The following is a 15889-nucleotide window of genomic DNA, read 5'->3' as shown; positions in this document are numbered from 1 at the left end:
TAGAAAAAAAATATTAATATAATAATATATTGGATTGGTTAAAAATAATTATAATTAAAGATAATAGATAAAAAATAAATATTAGTTAAACGAATTTTAAATTAGTGCAATTCTTATATAAGGATATACAATAATAATCACATACCCAATTTTCTTGTTCAGGGCTTTGTTGCTGTTTAGTCGTCATGACGATATTGTGTTGTTGTCTCTGGAATTAGGAGAGTGAATCTGTTTGGTTGAAAAGTTGCACATGGGCGTCTCTAGTGGTTACTTATAGCATAAATCACATTCATACAATTATTGTATCAAAATGGTCAATTCTCAAAGCATATCATATCAATTTTATGACATCAAATTGAATTAAAAAAAATTATACAATAATTGCATCAAAATCGTCAGGTCAATTCTGAAAGCATAGCATCCCAATTTTCTAATATGAATGTGGCTAAAATCCATACAATAATAGCATCAAATCCATCAATTATTAAAGTGATAATACCGTCAAGATTTTTTAGTACAAATTTGAATAAAAAAAATTTTGAAGGCAAAGATAAGTTTTATTAATAAAATGAAAAGGAGGCTCAAACATAATTCACAAGGTCTGATATATGACAACTCCGAACAGACAAAAAGAGAGAATGACAGAAAACTGAAAGCCTTGAAAGAGGCAACCTAAAAACAAAACCAACCCATCATAACAGAGTACTAAAACCCCACATACACGTCAACATATGTATACTGAGATGAACATATTATCAGAACATCGAAAAACCCACGGCAAAAATAGAGGTTGTCAATGGTTAGCCTTCCATCAAGCCTAACTCACACGACATCTTTCATACATAAGCATCTGCATCCCAATTTTATAGTATGATTTCAATAATTGCGTCAAAATCATCAATTCTCATTCCCAATTTTCTTCTTGGGGGATTTGTTGTTGTTTGACAGTAGTCACGATACTGTGTTGTCTGTAGTACTAGGAGCGTTAATTTGTTTGGTTGAAAAATTGCACACGGGCATCTCTAGTGCTCACTTATGTGGTGTATTTGGTTAGTTGGTTGTTATGATTTCTGTAACTCGAGGACTACATCTCACACCTTGTAATTGTTGTTCAACTCCTCTTTTATAAAAATATCATCCCAATTTTTTCTATGAATTTGAATAAAATTCATACAATAATAGCATCAAATCCCTCAATAATACCATCCAGATTTTATAATATGAATTTGAATTAAAATTCATACAATAATTGAGTCAAAACCATAATCCTCAAAGCATACCATCCTAATTTTTTAGTATGAATTTAGATAAAAATTCACACAACAATTGCGTCAAAACCGTCAATTTTCAAAGCATACCATCCCAATTTTCTAGCAATAATGAAAAATGAATGAAAACGACGACGTTTGATTTTTGTTCACCCCATACTCAACGGCTAGTTTCCAACGTGAAGACTTTAGAGCAACGCCTCCAAGATTCAAAATCTGAAAACCCATACACATAATTCCCGACACTATCTTCAACTCTCAAAATAAAATAAAATTCATTACCCTTTTATCACAAAAGTCGCATTCGTTGTCGAGAAACGCCTTCTTCATCTAACTAGAACAATCGAAAATGGTGTACTCCTACTACACCCCCACGTACTACTCAACCCTCCATGACTCACTCACCTCTCTGTGCAAAACCATTCTTCCTTTCAGCTTCAAGAAACGACCGTTACCTGCTGCGGAACACAAATTGTCGAAGCTGCAATCAGGCAACCTCAAATGGCAGCAAGACTCTTTCCACCAGGTGCTGAACTTAATGGGTCTCCACAAAGAAGGCATCGTCGCTGAATCTGAGGTTTCGGCCTTCAGAACTCACTTGCTAGACACCCTCATTGCTTCTCCTCCAGAACAAGAACACCCCGTTATATTAAGAGACAAGCTTCTGTTTCTCCAGGTCAGTGTCAATAAGTTATATTTTTCACGAAAAAGGTGACTCTTTGAATGACTCATAGCATGTTTGGATTCGTGTTGGATGATTCAGGATCCACATTTAAATATCAGCTTTTTAGATAAATGTTGGTTTTATGTCCAGGAACTGATTCTGGATCCAGAATTTATTTTGGGTTGGAGCAATTCTAATTAGCTTTTCCTTAAAATTTTGTACTGATTTTTACTACGAATTAAAACATTGAAACATAAATCATGTTAATTTTAATTCAAATAAATTTTGCAAACGCCTATTCAAAGTTCAAACACACGTTTTGCTTGTTACCAGGAACTTCTTTATGCCAAGTGCATTTCTGAAGAAGAGTACCATTCTTCTAAGAGGCCATTGCTCCGGAGACTGGCAGCTCAAGGGGCTCAGATTGAAGCTAGGGATGTGATCGTGGCAGGGCCTAAGGACTCAAAAGAGAATTCGGAAGAAGAGTGGTCGGTGATTGACTTGAAGGATGAGAAATGCTCGGTGAACAAAGAGAATTCGGGTTGTAAGAGCAAGTCCAATCCGGGATCAGCTATGAAGCAGATTAAAGGAGCAGCCTCGGTTTTTGGCTTTGGCAAAGCTGGGAAAAATGGGGCAGAAAAGAGCATATTTGATTCACCTTCTTTGTCTGCCAAAAATGAATCGAGGGAAAACCCCTTCTGGGATCTTCAGACTAAGGAAAAACAAAGTGAAGGAGGGTCAATTCTCATGGAGGAAAGTGGGCCTCCAGAACCAGTGAAGGAGAGTAATGGTTTGGACAAGTTGAAGAGGAAACCATTTAGGACTTTGTTTCATAAGGAGCAAAGTGGTTGTCCTGAACAAGATCAAAGATCAGGGAAATCAGGTAAAAAGCAATGGGGGTTTGAAGGGTTCAAGAAATGGAGGAGAAATGAATCAGAGGATGAGACAGCTCCTTTGCCTCGTAATGAAAAATCTGACAGTGAGGCCTATTCAGGTTCCTTGGCAAAGGCACTTGGGGAGGGACCACATACAAAGTTAATAAAGAAGAAGTTGCATTCTGATGGTTCCCCGTCTGATTTTTTTATTGATAAGGTTTTAGATCCTCCATCCCTTTTAATCTATGAATCTCATTTTCTTATCGAGCTAATTTTGGACATGTTAAACAATTTTTTTCTGCACCATAAATAGGTTTTGGGAGACAAGATAAAGAAGGAGTTGTCAAGAATCCAGACAGAACTGAGCAGCACAAACCCAAATCTTAAGTTCTCGTAAGTATTTGTATATTTTCTTAGTTATTTTATCATATTGCATTTGAAAATTTGATACTAGTTGCTTGTACCAACAGCAATGATCAGATTGAAGCAATTTCTACCAGAATTCCAGTGGACAAGGCTGAGTTAAAAAATTACTTTCCCAAGTGAGTCAGATTACATAGACCCTCTTTCATAGTATGTGATTTCAACTTTGGATAACTTGTTTCATGTAATTACGAAATAACGATTTTCTTGTGTGTCTATTGTGTATGAATATGAAGATCATGGTGTGACCGATACGGTGATGTTGTGCTGGATGTGGTGAAGAAGGAATTCAAGGACCATGTTGCGGAAATGGAGAACATGCGCAGCATTGCTAGAGAAAAACACAGCAACTCTAGGCGGTGGACAACAACAACAACATTTGACGATGACGAAAACCTTCATCCAAATCTATTTGATCATCGTGATAATAATTCAGTTCGCAGCAGAAACATCAATCCATTTTCTCATGGTTATGTTTAGTTTAATTTTAAGGGGTATGGATCAGCTTCCTCTCTAGGAAACTCATCCGTACAGTGTCCGTTGTATTGTTGAGCCAGAAAATAACAAGACTTGTAATTACTGTCTCAATTATCGATAATCCTCCTCAGCCAGGATATCAATATTTCTACTATTATTAATTATTAATATCAAGCATTTCTAGTGATAAGTAATCGTTGCTTCTATAAGTTCAATTATCATTTGATGTTTCCTTTGCAGTGTTTGGATCACGATTCACGAATAATGAGGAAAAAGAAATGGAATAGAGAAAAGAAATCAAGTGGACAAGTCCCTGTATTTTTGTTGGAAAAATAAGGAGAAAACAACTTAAGAATCGGCCGCTTAAGGCATCTAACAATGTTGTCTTCGAAGATTTATTAGTCACATAATATTACTTTTTTGGAGTGTAGTTTTCAAGATATAGCAGACTCTCGATAAATTTTAGTAAACAGAACAACATAAAATGGAGAAGGAAGAACACGAGGGGAGGACGAAAAAGAATGTGATACGGCATAGAATTAGGGAACTAGTATATTGGAATGTAAAAATTATAGTTTTCATTTACAATGAAGCATTTAAACTTTAATATAAGGCTATTTTTAGTTATTGACAAATTGTTAAAAACAAACTATTGAAATACAAAAAGATAGATAATTAATATAATCAAATATATAAATAAAGATAAAAAGTTGTAAGATGGTTGAAAGAATTTTTAACCAATTAAAAAAATAGTATGTGAAATGCATATTTAAAAAGGCTAGAGAAAATAATTTTTTATTAATTAAGATTCTCACATATTCTAATTTAATTTAACATAAATAAAAAATCATTTTTTCACATTTTTTTTACCAAATCATTTCCCTCACATTATTTTCCCTTAAAAGAAACCATTTTTGTTTTTTTTTCTAATAGTGGGATAGATGAGGGGAAACTTAAAAATAATAAAGTTCCCTTCTATTTCTTTACTATCTTCTAAATAAAGGAAAGGGCAACTTCGCTTCATTCTTTAATTTTCTATTGTAGTCCGTTCCCTCTTGCTTCCTCCCGTTCCATTAATGGGAAGAAAAAAATTATCAACACACAGTTAATTAGCTTTGCCATGGAATATGTACTAGGGAATAGGACTACGGAAGCATCATAAAATTCGGATACACAATCTCACTTTGTACTCCGGACTCTAAACGACCGTTTTATGCATATCATTGTCATGGGTCGAATATACTTTAGACCATCATTTTTGGCTATTCAAAGATACACTTCATATCAATTTAGTCTCTTAAAGATCTGTGATGTCAAATTAGTCCTTTAAAGAATTTGGGTGACAGCAAAACAGTCTTCGGGTCAAGTTTGTATGTGGCAATAGCTTGAACCATTTTGATGACACATATTTGAAAGACCAATTTGATGTCAAGTGTATCTTTAGAGGACCCTAATGGAAGCTTAGTCTAAATTTTAATATTTACATTCTATGTACAATGTCAATGAGACTGCACTTCCGAGTTGGCAGAAGACTCTGTGGACCCTCCACAGACATTGCCGCGACACAGAGGACATACACTGTCAAAAGAGGGAAGCTGAGTAAGTTGTTATTTATAAAATGAAAACTGGTAAATACAAAAAGAATGATAAAAGATGACAATACCCATGTATTTCTTTAAGCCATTTATCGACACATGACATGTGATACTCGTGGAAGCAAGGAAGCACTCGTATTTGGTCCCCTTCTTCATAATCCGCCAGACATATGTAGCATCTACCAAATTCATAATTTTTAATATTGGGAGAAAGCAGAATTTTGAACAGAAATAAAAATAATAAAAAATAGAAAGTTTCATGTAAGTATTCATCGCCTGACAAACTATCATAACCACACTGACATAAACTTCCAGCATAAAAAGCCAATAACTCAAACCAAAACCACACTGACACATTTAATGACATTATTTTATGCCCAAGTATTTGCATAAGATAATTGAGAGTAGGAGACTTACTGTTCAGCATCATTGCCTACATCAGCCCCATCAACCTTTTTGTGAGATTTCAGAGGGAGGGAATCAACAATTGATTCAGGTGCAGGGAGTGAGACCATGGATAGAGACAGAGAGCCAGGTTGCCGATGGATTTCATCTAAAACCTGCAGTCCAAAACACTACACCTGAATCAAATGATCTTAATTATCAGGAGACATGACACTCTAGAGCCTAGAAAAGAGGCCAAAAAGATGAAAAACAAATGCATTAGAGCATGTGCACTCTGAATGCTCTTATTAATAAGCACACTACCCAATCAACGGTATCATAATTAGATTTCACCAACTGAAAGTCAGCAAGAATCAGGTTTAAATTTAATGCTTAAAATATAAAGCAAAAAAATGATGTGTAGAGTTTAAATAATCAAGAAAAAAGGGTGGACTGCTAAATTGAATTAAAGCTAGCAGCAAACAGTAAGTATGAGAGATGGTTAAAACCTCAAACAAAGCCTCAGCCAGCATGACTATTCTTGAAATACTTGCTCGAGTGCTAGATTCCTCAGCCATTGGCGAAGACTCACAGAAGCACATGCCATCTGCATGAATTCCTAGTGGACATGAATTCCACCGACCAATCTCATCAAAGCCACCACGAAGCCTTTCCCAGATCTATAAAAAGTAATTTAACAGGTTAAATAAGATGAAAGGGATCACAATCGCAGTTAACAAATCCAAGTAGGTGATAAAAGCAATTTGAGGCATTCTATGCTGCAAATTTTCAAAATCACCTCAGATCTCGAGTGCCGCATTCTTCGTTCATTCAATCTGTGAATTCTACTACCCATATATCCGGAAGCAGCTCCAACCCCATCATTTGACAAATCACCTCCAAAATCAACTAGCCATCGATCTTGAGATCCAGAATCATCAGCACCCCCAGCAGAGAAGACAATGGTTGGAGAATCACCAAGCCTTCTAGAACTACGTCGTGAAAAAGCATCCCAAAATAATCTTCTATCATTCCTTCTGGAATCATAATCATTGGCATCAGCACTGCTTCCAGACAAAATGTTGGAAGATATGGTGACCACATCAACTTGAAGCACACTATCATTTCCTGGCCCTCTTTCCCGATTGGACACAAGAATACCTAAACCCGAAGGTATTGTCTCACGACGAGGTTCATCTTCTGGCACTTGAGAGGTTGCTGCTATGTTGGAAACTTGAGCAACAGGGTTGGAAGAATTCTGGATAGATATGAATGCACTAGTGTGATTCTCAACAGAGATTTCACCAGAACCAAAATTCCCATGCTCTTGAGGGGTTGAACTTCTTGGGTGCATTGTCTCGTGAGAGACTTGAGAGACACCACTAAGCACTGGATTATTAACATCATTGACTACATCCTTGTTAGCAGAAACATTTACAGAGACTGGATCTGAAGACTGCTGTTCTACAAATGAAGTACTAGCTGCGTTGCTACTATCACTATATGATTCATGACCACTATGACCAGCACTTACCTGATAAGGAGGGACTAGCTCCTCATGTTCAGCCAAGCAGCTCCTCTTACTATTTGTTGCAACGTTTCTAGAAGAACCTTCAACACTAGTATTAGCATGGAACTCAGTTCTCATATCAGATGAGGTTACAGTTTCAGCAGGGGGACTGGAGCTAATTCTAGCTTCTGTATATGACAAAGGCGATTCCTCAGTGTCTTTCAGAATTTCACCATCAAAATCTCTAGCTGAATCAACCTGAAGTTCAGATGAATGTTCTTCCATCTAAAAACACAATATAAGAATGTCACTTCCTGTATCAACCACTTTCAGCATTTATTTAACAATCATCCCCAAATTGTAGCATGCGTGAGACCAGTTAAATTAACATGGCTTGTGCATAAAATTTAAAACCATACTAATAAGCTATGCTTTCCTCACAAGATTCGCCAATAAGTTAAGAACAAATATGATCTTTTGAAACGCATCCTTGTAGTAGATACCAAGATGCATAAATTAATATCGACCAACTTGTCTCTGAAATTCAGACAGATCAATAGAAAGTAAAGGAGTGCCACCACTAGCCAGTGAATGGAGAAAGAGTTGAATTCAAAATCCTGTAACTTGTGAAATTTTAATTTTTCAAAATGTTAGCAGAGATTTTCACCATTCACTGAATGATACCATAGGCATCGTAAGGAGATAATTTCATGGATTAAACTCATATACGTCAAACCGTATTAATCAAATGACAAATTATCAGATTCTGAAAACTCCAACAACCATGATAATCAATAAACCCCCATAAACTGCGAACAAGTTCATGTATGAAAGATGATCTCACACAATCAATTCCCAAAAACAAAACAAAAAATCAATTACCTTACCAAAAAGCCTATACTTTGACAAGACTGCTAACCATAAAGTCAAGCTCAATTGCTTGCCCCCCTATGAAAAGCTAAATTTGCACATAAATTTTATAACCACACAGCAAAAAAAGAGGTCCCTGATTTAAAAACAATAGGAACAGATACTTTATTTTCGTCCCTATAATTAAAAGGGGGGATCAGGTGGATCAATCCCAGATGTGAAAAATCAATTTTTTGAATTGAAAAATTGTACGTGAACGTAAACAACGAAATGGGTATTGATGAAATAGGGTGTAAGAAAGGATTTTGGGGGGGGAGAGGGAGAAGGGTACCTGATGAATGGAGCGAGAGGTGGAGGTGCCACATAGAAGAGACGATAGTCTGAAGCGGTTGACCCTGTGACTAGAACTAGAAGCAGAAGGGCGAGACCCAAGTCGACTAGAGGACGAACCCATGACTTGAAAAGAGAAGATGAGAGGCACAGAGAGCTCAGCTTGCTAGCTAGATGTAAGATGGGGATGCTTATTGCTTGATGACAATGGAAAGCATACCAACTTGAGCTTTTTCTTCATTTTCAATTATTTCCCTACTTTCGGGGCACCCAATTCAAACACTCATGGAGTGTTTTCTCCTTTCCTTGTCTTTTTTTTATTATTATTATTATTATTATCATTTTTTCTCACATTCTTTTCTAATTTTATTTAAGAATATAATAAATAATATTTTGTTAGAGACTACGTATATCTTTCACATGTAACACGACATGTTTGGGTTGTTAGAGGCAACTCCAATGTACTTTTTTTGTCAATGCATCTTCTTTGGTACTTCTCCTTTGAAGTAAATATGAATTTACGTAAAGACAATTGTAATTCTAAAATCAAATAAGATTATCATAGAAGGTAAAATGCTTCTTCTTTCATTTAAGTATCATTTGCCGTAATTACATATCCAATACTAAAACATGAAACTAATGATTAATTTAAAATAATCTTGCACAAGTTAATTCACTTATTTGGTTAAAAAATTATGTTTTAATCAATTAATTAACATTTCATATGAGAGGTGAAACTCTTTCACATCCCTTCAAGTATTTAGTGTGAGTGTATATTAATTCAATATTCAAATTCGAGATTATTGATTAAGCTCAAACACTCTAACGCTAGTTAATTTGTAGTCTAATTAAAAATAATATTTCCTTTACTACTTGAAATTTAACTTTAAAATAAATAATAATAACACTTGAGTTAAACTGAGAAAACAAAGATAAGGAAAAAAAACTAATTTAAATATGTCAATGATGTAAAAGATTTTTGTACAAATATCCAATTATATATTGTGATATATAATATGTTTATTAACTTTTAATATAGTAACGGATTAGGTGTTTTAAAGTTTGAACATATTTTGGCTTGAAACTAAAAGGAAAATAGAAATGACCAAAAGATATTAGCAGAAAGACAGTTTGGAGAATCATAAAGCCAAATCCATAACAGCTCATACCAAGTAAAATTCTCCTCTTTTTTTGTTTTCTTTTGTGTAATAAGGTTATAGATGTGGTGGGCAATAATAATGAGAGATCGACGATAATAGAGCATAATGATTGCCACAGCGATCAAAACACAGGTTGTTAACTTCAATCAGATTCAAGTTACTTAGAGAAAAACAACAACTCCTTATCACTTACCCTTGGCGTAAAACAGACATTGTTGTATACGGTACACCATTGACTTTGTCTACAAAAATACTTGTCCGTTTCTTCTTTTTACCATAAACAAAGCATTTGTTCGTTACTTTATTTGAATTTAAATTGGGTACAACGTCACATTTTCTTTTATTCAAGAAACGTATAACCTAAATCATCTCTGTTTTTTTTTTCAAATATTTTTACTTTTCCACGGTTCTTTCTTGACATGAAATGTTTCACGGCTCAATTTGTGCGTTGAGGGTAAGGCTGGAAGGATGGTCTTCGAGCTAGAATGTTTTATTGGTGACATTTTTTTATCTTTAAAAAGTTACGTGTGTGTATATAAAAACGTAAAAAAAAGTTGGATTTTTTTAAAAATTTTTTTACTGGTTTACATATAAAATGCATCTATATAATATTATTTCAATGAAATTGATCCATACGTGATTACTTCTGTGCCAACAGTTTGTCTTTGAAAATAATTCTCAATGGAATAAAAGGAGGGGAGGGGTATATTCAAATGCATCATGGGCTTAAAAATTGGAACAAACCCGCCTACTAGAACGTTTAAGATGTATAGCCCATTGAGTCTTTGATAGAGTTGTCATTGACCTTTATCAAGAGAAATCATTTATTTTTTACTGAAGAAATCAATTTTTTTTAGTGTAAAGCAATGTTAAAAAAACATCTAAAAAATTAGTCATAAGTTTTGCGTTCAAAATTCAACACCTATATTTCGTTGTACACTTATTATTATTATTGTTAATCACTTTGACCGAGCAAAGAAATTAAATATTAATACCTAATTTATGAATCAATCTGTTTTTTTTTACGCATTACAATCGTATGAATCAATCTTATAATTAATGTAGATCATCTTCCTGCTTTAGTTTGGTGCCTTTGTCCTTCAGTATATTAGTGCTGGCAATTGTTTTCTGCACTCCCCGAATTGCTTCCCGCACTTCTCATATTGCTTTCAGAATTAAGTTGCTTCCTACAGTTTTCATATTGTTTTGGAATGATCATATTCTGAAATCAATATGAAAAGTGCAAGTAATTCGGGAAGTACAAAAAAAAAAACACCCATTAGTGATCCAAGATTGACTCAACACTTAAACAAGTTCAAAAACTTAAGCCCATGCCGACCAAACTTAAGCCCAATAAGACGTACGAGTCATACACCTGGAAATGCATTGTAGACTAGTAGTAGAATCCCAAAAATATGATATCATGACTGTAATAACGCATGGAAATCCAGTAAAAAAAATGGAAATCAAGAAAAGAATAGAGTTAGATTCCAGAAGCCATTAAGCACAACAAGAGTTGCACCAGACAATGAACATAGTGTATATAAGGAAGTATAATAGTATACATCCTCTTCAATTTTCTTTACTTTTAGACTTTTTTAAGGTTCTGAATTCTTACAGATCTCACTTTAAAAAAAAATAAAAATCCAAAAGCATGACAGAGGACACGATACTAATAATTTCTAAATGACTTATTACATATTTGTCGTGCCCCCCACTATTATGGCATTCATGTTCCATATAATTTTCTTTCATATCACTAAACATAATCCTAAAAATACTTGTTAGTGAAAAAAAAAATATTTTTTAATGATAATGTAAACTATAAATATATTAATGTTGGGAGTTACAATATTTTAGATGTTGGCAGTTATCGATATTTTAGGGACAATATTTTTTTTTCATTTAAGTGACTTGAAAACAATTATCTAAATATATTAATATGTGGTTCATTTTTCAACTTATATTTAAACCCATATCAATGTTAACAAAATGAAATTTTATGGTCCTTGTATATCTTCATATTTTGAACTTCATGATGGATAGAGTTTTATATAAGACATTTTGCTCATTGTTTTGGGTCATTGAGTCTATTATTCCTTCATAAACAAAATACCATCGCGTTGAGTCAGTGAAAGTTTAGAAAAGTTAAAATCGAACGGGTCTGCATACATGCGAGCTTTGCAATGACTCGAGGTTAGTTTTCAATCTGATAACGCTTTCATTTTTAGTTTGATTTGAATATGTTTATTTGATTTCTAACATGTTTACATTTAGTCTATCATTTGGTATCAGATTGATGTTTATGTCTTTGCCTTGCTTAGTTTGATATTTTCATAATATGGACTTTATGTTTTTTGAGTCTTTTAATTCAAACTAACATTTTCTCTTGTGTCTAAGAAAGATTTTCTTCGAGTAGTTATGACATTAGTAGTTCATTTTGACTTTGAGTTACATCAAATGGATGTGAAAACAGTGTTCCTCAATATTGATCTAGCAACGAGGTTTACATGAAACAACCTGAAGGGTTGTTCTCTAGTAAAGGTGAACACTTAGTATGTAAACTTAATAAATCCATATATGGATTGAAACATGTTTCTTGCCAATGGTATTTAAAATCTCATGAGATTATCTTTATGTTCGATTTTGAAGAAAATGCCATAGATTTGTTTTCCTGTTTTATATGTGGATATTTTGCTTGCGACTAATGATAAGGGTATGATATATAAAGTGAAATAGTTCCTCTCAAAGAACTTTGATATGAATGATATGAGTGATGCATCTTATGTCATATGCATTAAGATCCATAGAGAAAGATCTTGAGGCATTTTGGGTTTGTCTAAAGAGACTTATACAAAAAAAAAATTAGAGAGGTTTAAATGAAAAATTGTTCACCAAGTGTAGCTCACAATATAAAGGGCGATAAACTTGAATTGGGTCAAAGCTTGAAAAATGACCTTGAGCGGGAACACATGAAAAATATTACATATGCTTAAGTCGTTGGAAGCCTTATGTATGCTCAAGTTTGCACTATACTTGACATTGCATTTGCTGTTGGAGTTTTGGGAAAATATCAAAGTGATCCAGGTGTTAACCACTAAAAAGCTGGAAAGAAGGTAATGATATATTTTTAAGGAACAAAGGAGTACTTGCTCATGCATAGACGAATTGATGATTTGGAAGTGATTGACTACTCTGATTCAGACTATGTTGGCTACATTGATACCAAGAAATCCATTTCTGGTTATATTTTTATGCTAGTTGGTGGAGTTATATCTCGGAGAAGTGCAAAGTAGTTATATCTCGGAGAAGTGCAAAGTAGTCCTTGAATGCTACTTCCACTATTAAGGTTGAGTTCATTTCTTATTTTGAGGCTATCTCACATGGTGTATGGTTTAAGAGTTTTATATTTGAGCTTAGAGTTGTAGATTTATTTCTAGGTTATTGAAGTTCAATTTTGACAACTCTGTTGTAGTATTTATGACTAAGAACAACAAGAGTGAAAGTTGAAGTAAGCACTTCAATATTAAATATTTAGCCATAATATAACGTGTTAGAGAAAATAAAATGGTCATTGAACATGGTAGCACTGAGTTGATAATAGTTGATCCTTTGGCTAAAGAATTTTAAGGCATGCCACCAAAGAATTTTAAGGATCATGTAGTACAAATGAGACTATTTTCTATGATGTGATATTTATTGTGTGTATATATATATATATATATATATATATATATATATTGTTTTGATGAAACTCTTATTCAGTTTGATGTTTTCTCATTTATTTTGTGCACATATTTATTTACCTTGAGAAATCTCATTTAGTTTTGATCTAAAATAAACATGTGATTTTTTCATTAAGTTAAGAGCTAGTGTTGAGAGACTTTATATATTGTGATACATGCATTGGAGATAATACTCATTATTAGAGGACCTATTAGCATGATTCATATATTTGGTTTCTTTTTATAATTAATAATGGGATAAATGGAACAATTGGGAGAATGTTGGCACTTGCCAATATTTTAGATGTTGGCAATTACAGATATTTTAGGGATAATATTTTTCTATTTTTCATTTAAGTGACTGGAAACAGTTATCTAAGGTTGTTACCATATATGGTCCATTTTTCAAATTGTATTCAAGCCCATATCAATGTTAACAAAAAGAGATTTTATAGTTCCCACATATATCTCTACGGTTTGAACTCCATGAAGGGTCGAGTTCTATATAAGACATTTTGTTCACTATTTTGGGTCACTAAGCCTTCTCCTTCAGAAAAGAAACACCATCACATTGAGTCAGCAAATGCTTTTAGTTTGATCTAAATATGTTTATTTGATTTCTAACATGTTTGGATCACATTTAGTCTATCAACAAAACTTAAAATTGTAAGTGCATATTATGCAACCCTCAACATTAACTTAAATTCAATGTGTATTTTTTTTTGTGTAAAGGAACCCAAACAAAATTCTACACGTGTTTGGAATGTTAGTTATCCAACTTAGAAAGAAAAGAAAAATCGGGCATTGACTAGTAGATTGCTAAAGACAAGGAAGGAATGATTCTTTACTTTTTCTCGTATATTATAGAAATTAGTGGTTTAAATTAATTCACTCCCCAAAAAGAAAATATTCGTTGCTAGCAATATTTTTATAAGGTTTCCTGGTCAGCAACTCAGTGTGTGCTTCATTAGTTCAACAACAAATAAAAAGTCACAACTCACAAGCAACATGCACAATTCTCCTCCGCTAGGCGGTCTAGGCCCTCCCCACCATCCCGACCCATTGGACCAAGCCTTCATCACCCCCACGACCCATCCGACCCATTGCATCATGGACTTGCTCTGCCACCACATGCTCATCCATCTCCTCCACCTCTAGGGCTCCACACCACCACCCTGACCCACCTAAACCAGGATTTTATCACCATACGACCCACTTGGGACACTGCATCATGGATTTGTTCTGTCGTTGCATGCTCCTCCACCTCCTAGGCCACTAAGACCTCCACCTCTTCGGCCACACGATCCCCCTCCTAGGCCTTCACACCACCATTGCCATCGTTGTTGATGTAATGCATATGGAGCTTTTATCCTACATGTATATGATGCAATGTTGAATGTTTTTTAATTTCTTATGGTGCTTTTGAACCCTTTATAAAACACAACAAGGGAAAAATTAAGTTGTCACTAGAGCTTTGTAGTTTCAGTACTACCTATATTTACCAACCATGTACCCCTTATGCTTTTTCTGGTGTGTATGATGTTAGAATAATAAATAAAGGGAGGTAATTTATTTGTATACTTCGCTGTTTAAATCTATAATAAACACATTTTAATGATACAAAATGACGTTTGTTAAACTTTAAGAAAAATACTAAACATTTTGAATCTGAATATTTTTAATTTTATGAGGACGAAAAACATATTTTAGCTATAAAAACAATAAGATTAGAGGTAAAAATGTATTTTCTACTAATTCATAATAGTTTTAATTATGTTTTTGCCTCTCAATTTAGGAGTTTTTTAGTTCTCCAAATAAAATTTGTTTGGTACCTCCGTCAAAATTTGAATGACTAATCATTTTCCCTCGCCACTCCATAACCTTCTCCTCCCATCAGTGCTACGACTCGTCGTGTCAACTCGCCCCCTACCCAGGTCACCCAAATCCTCACCAACATTACAACAATCACACCAAACTTCACACTCATGTTGCTACCAATATTCCTATGCAGAAGGGTCTACTACAACATACTTATTCTCCAAAGAAATCATAACACGAGTTGCGGCTCGATCTCCTTTACCTTTCAATTCGCCCACAAACTTGTTATTATTGTACAGTCGCACTGCCATCTAGGCCCCCAACGCTAGCGCTCCACCCCTACCCTTCACCTACCACACCAACTCCATGACCACCACCTTAACCCACCCAAATAACACCCACAAGTTCAAATTTGAGCTAAAGACTAACATTGAAAGCAATGGAAGAACCAGGGGCTCACTATGATGCATAGTTCTCCTATACAAAAATCTCTTGAGAACAAAGTAGAGTGTGAAGCCGAAAGTGAAGAAGAAGAATAAATGAGAATCATTTTGTTAAAATAATAATAAATAAAGTGTCAATTAAAAAACTCTCACTTTCCTAAACAAAAGTCATTGAAATTCACATTTCTAATGGTATCAACTTAATTGGACGGAAATAATCAAACTGATATATTTTAAAATAACCTCAAGGATCAATTAAATCTTTTAAAAACTTAAGAATCAAATTAAATTTTTAAAAATAATTTAGGGATTAAATTGAAAGTTAAGTTTTTTTTTTCTCTCTCTGC

At 34.1% G+C, this 15889-nt stretch overlaps 2 protein-coding genes across 2 annotated transcripts; one reads left to right on the top strand and one right to left on the bottom strand.

Annotated features, from left to right (window-relative positions):
- The first annotated feature begins 1444 nt into the window (after positions 1–1444).
- On the top strand, positions 1445–3897 carry LOC114374850. Its single transcript, XM_028332557.1, has 5 exons — positions 1445–1944; positions 2266–3024; positions 3121–3200; positions 3278–3349; positions 3467–3897. The coding sequence occupies exons 1-5, from the start codon at positions 1618–1620 to the stop codon at positions 3708–3710; spliced, it is 1482 nt and encodes a 493-aa protein (XP_028188358.1). The 5' UTR covers positions 1445–1617; the 3' UTR covers positions 3711–3897.
- Positions 3898–4795: 898 nt separating this feature from the next.
- Positions 4796–8668, bottom strand: LOC114377024. Its single transcript, XM_028335394.1, has 6 exons — positions 8398–8668; positions 6486–7481; positions 6196–6366; positions 5720–5862; positions 5371–5481; positions 4796–5285 (listed from the first exon to the last, which is right to left on the bottom strand). Exons 1-6 carry the CDS (start codon positions 8518–8520, stop codon positions 5207–5209), a joined length of 1623 nt encoding a protein of 540 aa, XP_028191195.1. The 5' UTR covers positions 8521–8668; the 3' UTR covers positions 4796–5206.
- Positions 8669–15889: the final 7221 nt, after the last annotated feature.

This window comes from Glycine soja, chromosome 11 (genome assembly GCF_004193775.1).
Source record: "Glycine soja cultivar W05 chromosome 11, ASM419377v2, whole genome shotgun sequence".
Taxonomy (NCBI): domain Eukaryota; kingdom Viridiplantae; phylum Streptophyta; class Magnoliopsida; order Fabales; family Fabaceae; genus Glycine; species Glycine soja.
The sequence above is the reverse complement of the archived record's forward strand: the minus strand, read 5'-3'. Positions and strand labels throughout refer to the sequence as shown.

What these genes read in the sequence shown, in the direction of transcription:
- LOC114377024 (XM_028335394.1), bottom strand. Translation starts at nt 8,520, where the DNA reads ATGGGTTCGTCCTCTAGTCGACTTGGGTCTCGCCCTTCTGCTTCTAGT. An exon ending in TGCGGCACTCGAGATCTGAG is followed by an intron (nt 6,367 to 6,485) that starts GTGATTTTGAAA and finishes TACTTTTTATAG; the next exon opens with ATCTGGGAAAGGCTTCGTGG. An exon ending in TGGCTTAAAGAAATACATGG is followed by an intron (nt 5,286 to 5,370) that starts GTATTGTCATCT and finishes CTCTTTTGACAG; the next exon opens with TGTATGTCCTCTGTGTCGCG.
- LOC114374850 (XM_028332557.1), top strand. Translation starts at nt 1,618, where the DNA reads ATGGTGTACTCCTACTACACCCCCACGTACTACTCAACCCTCCATGAC. An exon ending in CTGATTTTTTTATTGATAAG is followed by an intron (nt 3,025 to 3,120) that starts GTTTTAGATCCT and finishes CACCATAAATAG; the next exon opens with GTTTTGGGAGACAAGATAAA. An exon ending in AACCCAAATCTTAAGTTCTC is followed by an intron (nt 3,201 to 3,277) that starts GTAAGTATTTGT and finishes TTGTACCAACAG; the next exon opens with CAATGATCAGATTGAAGCAA.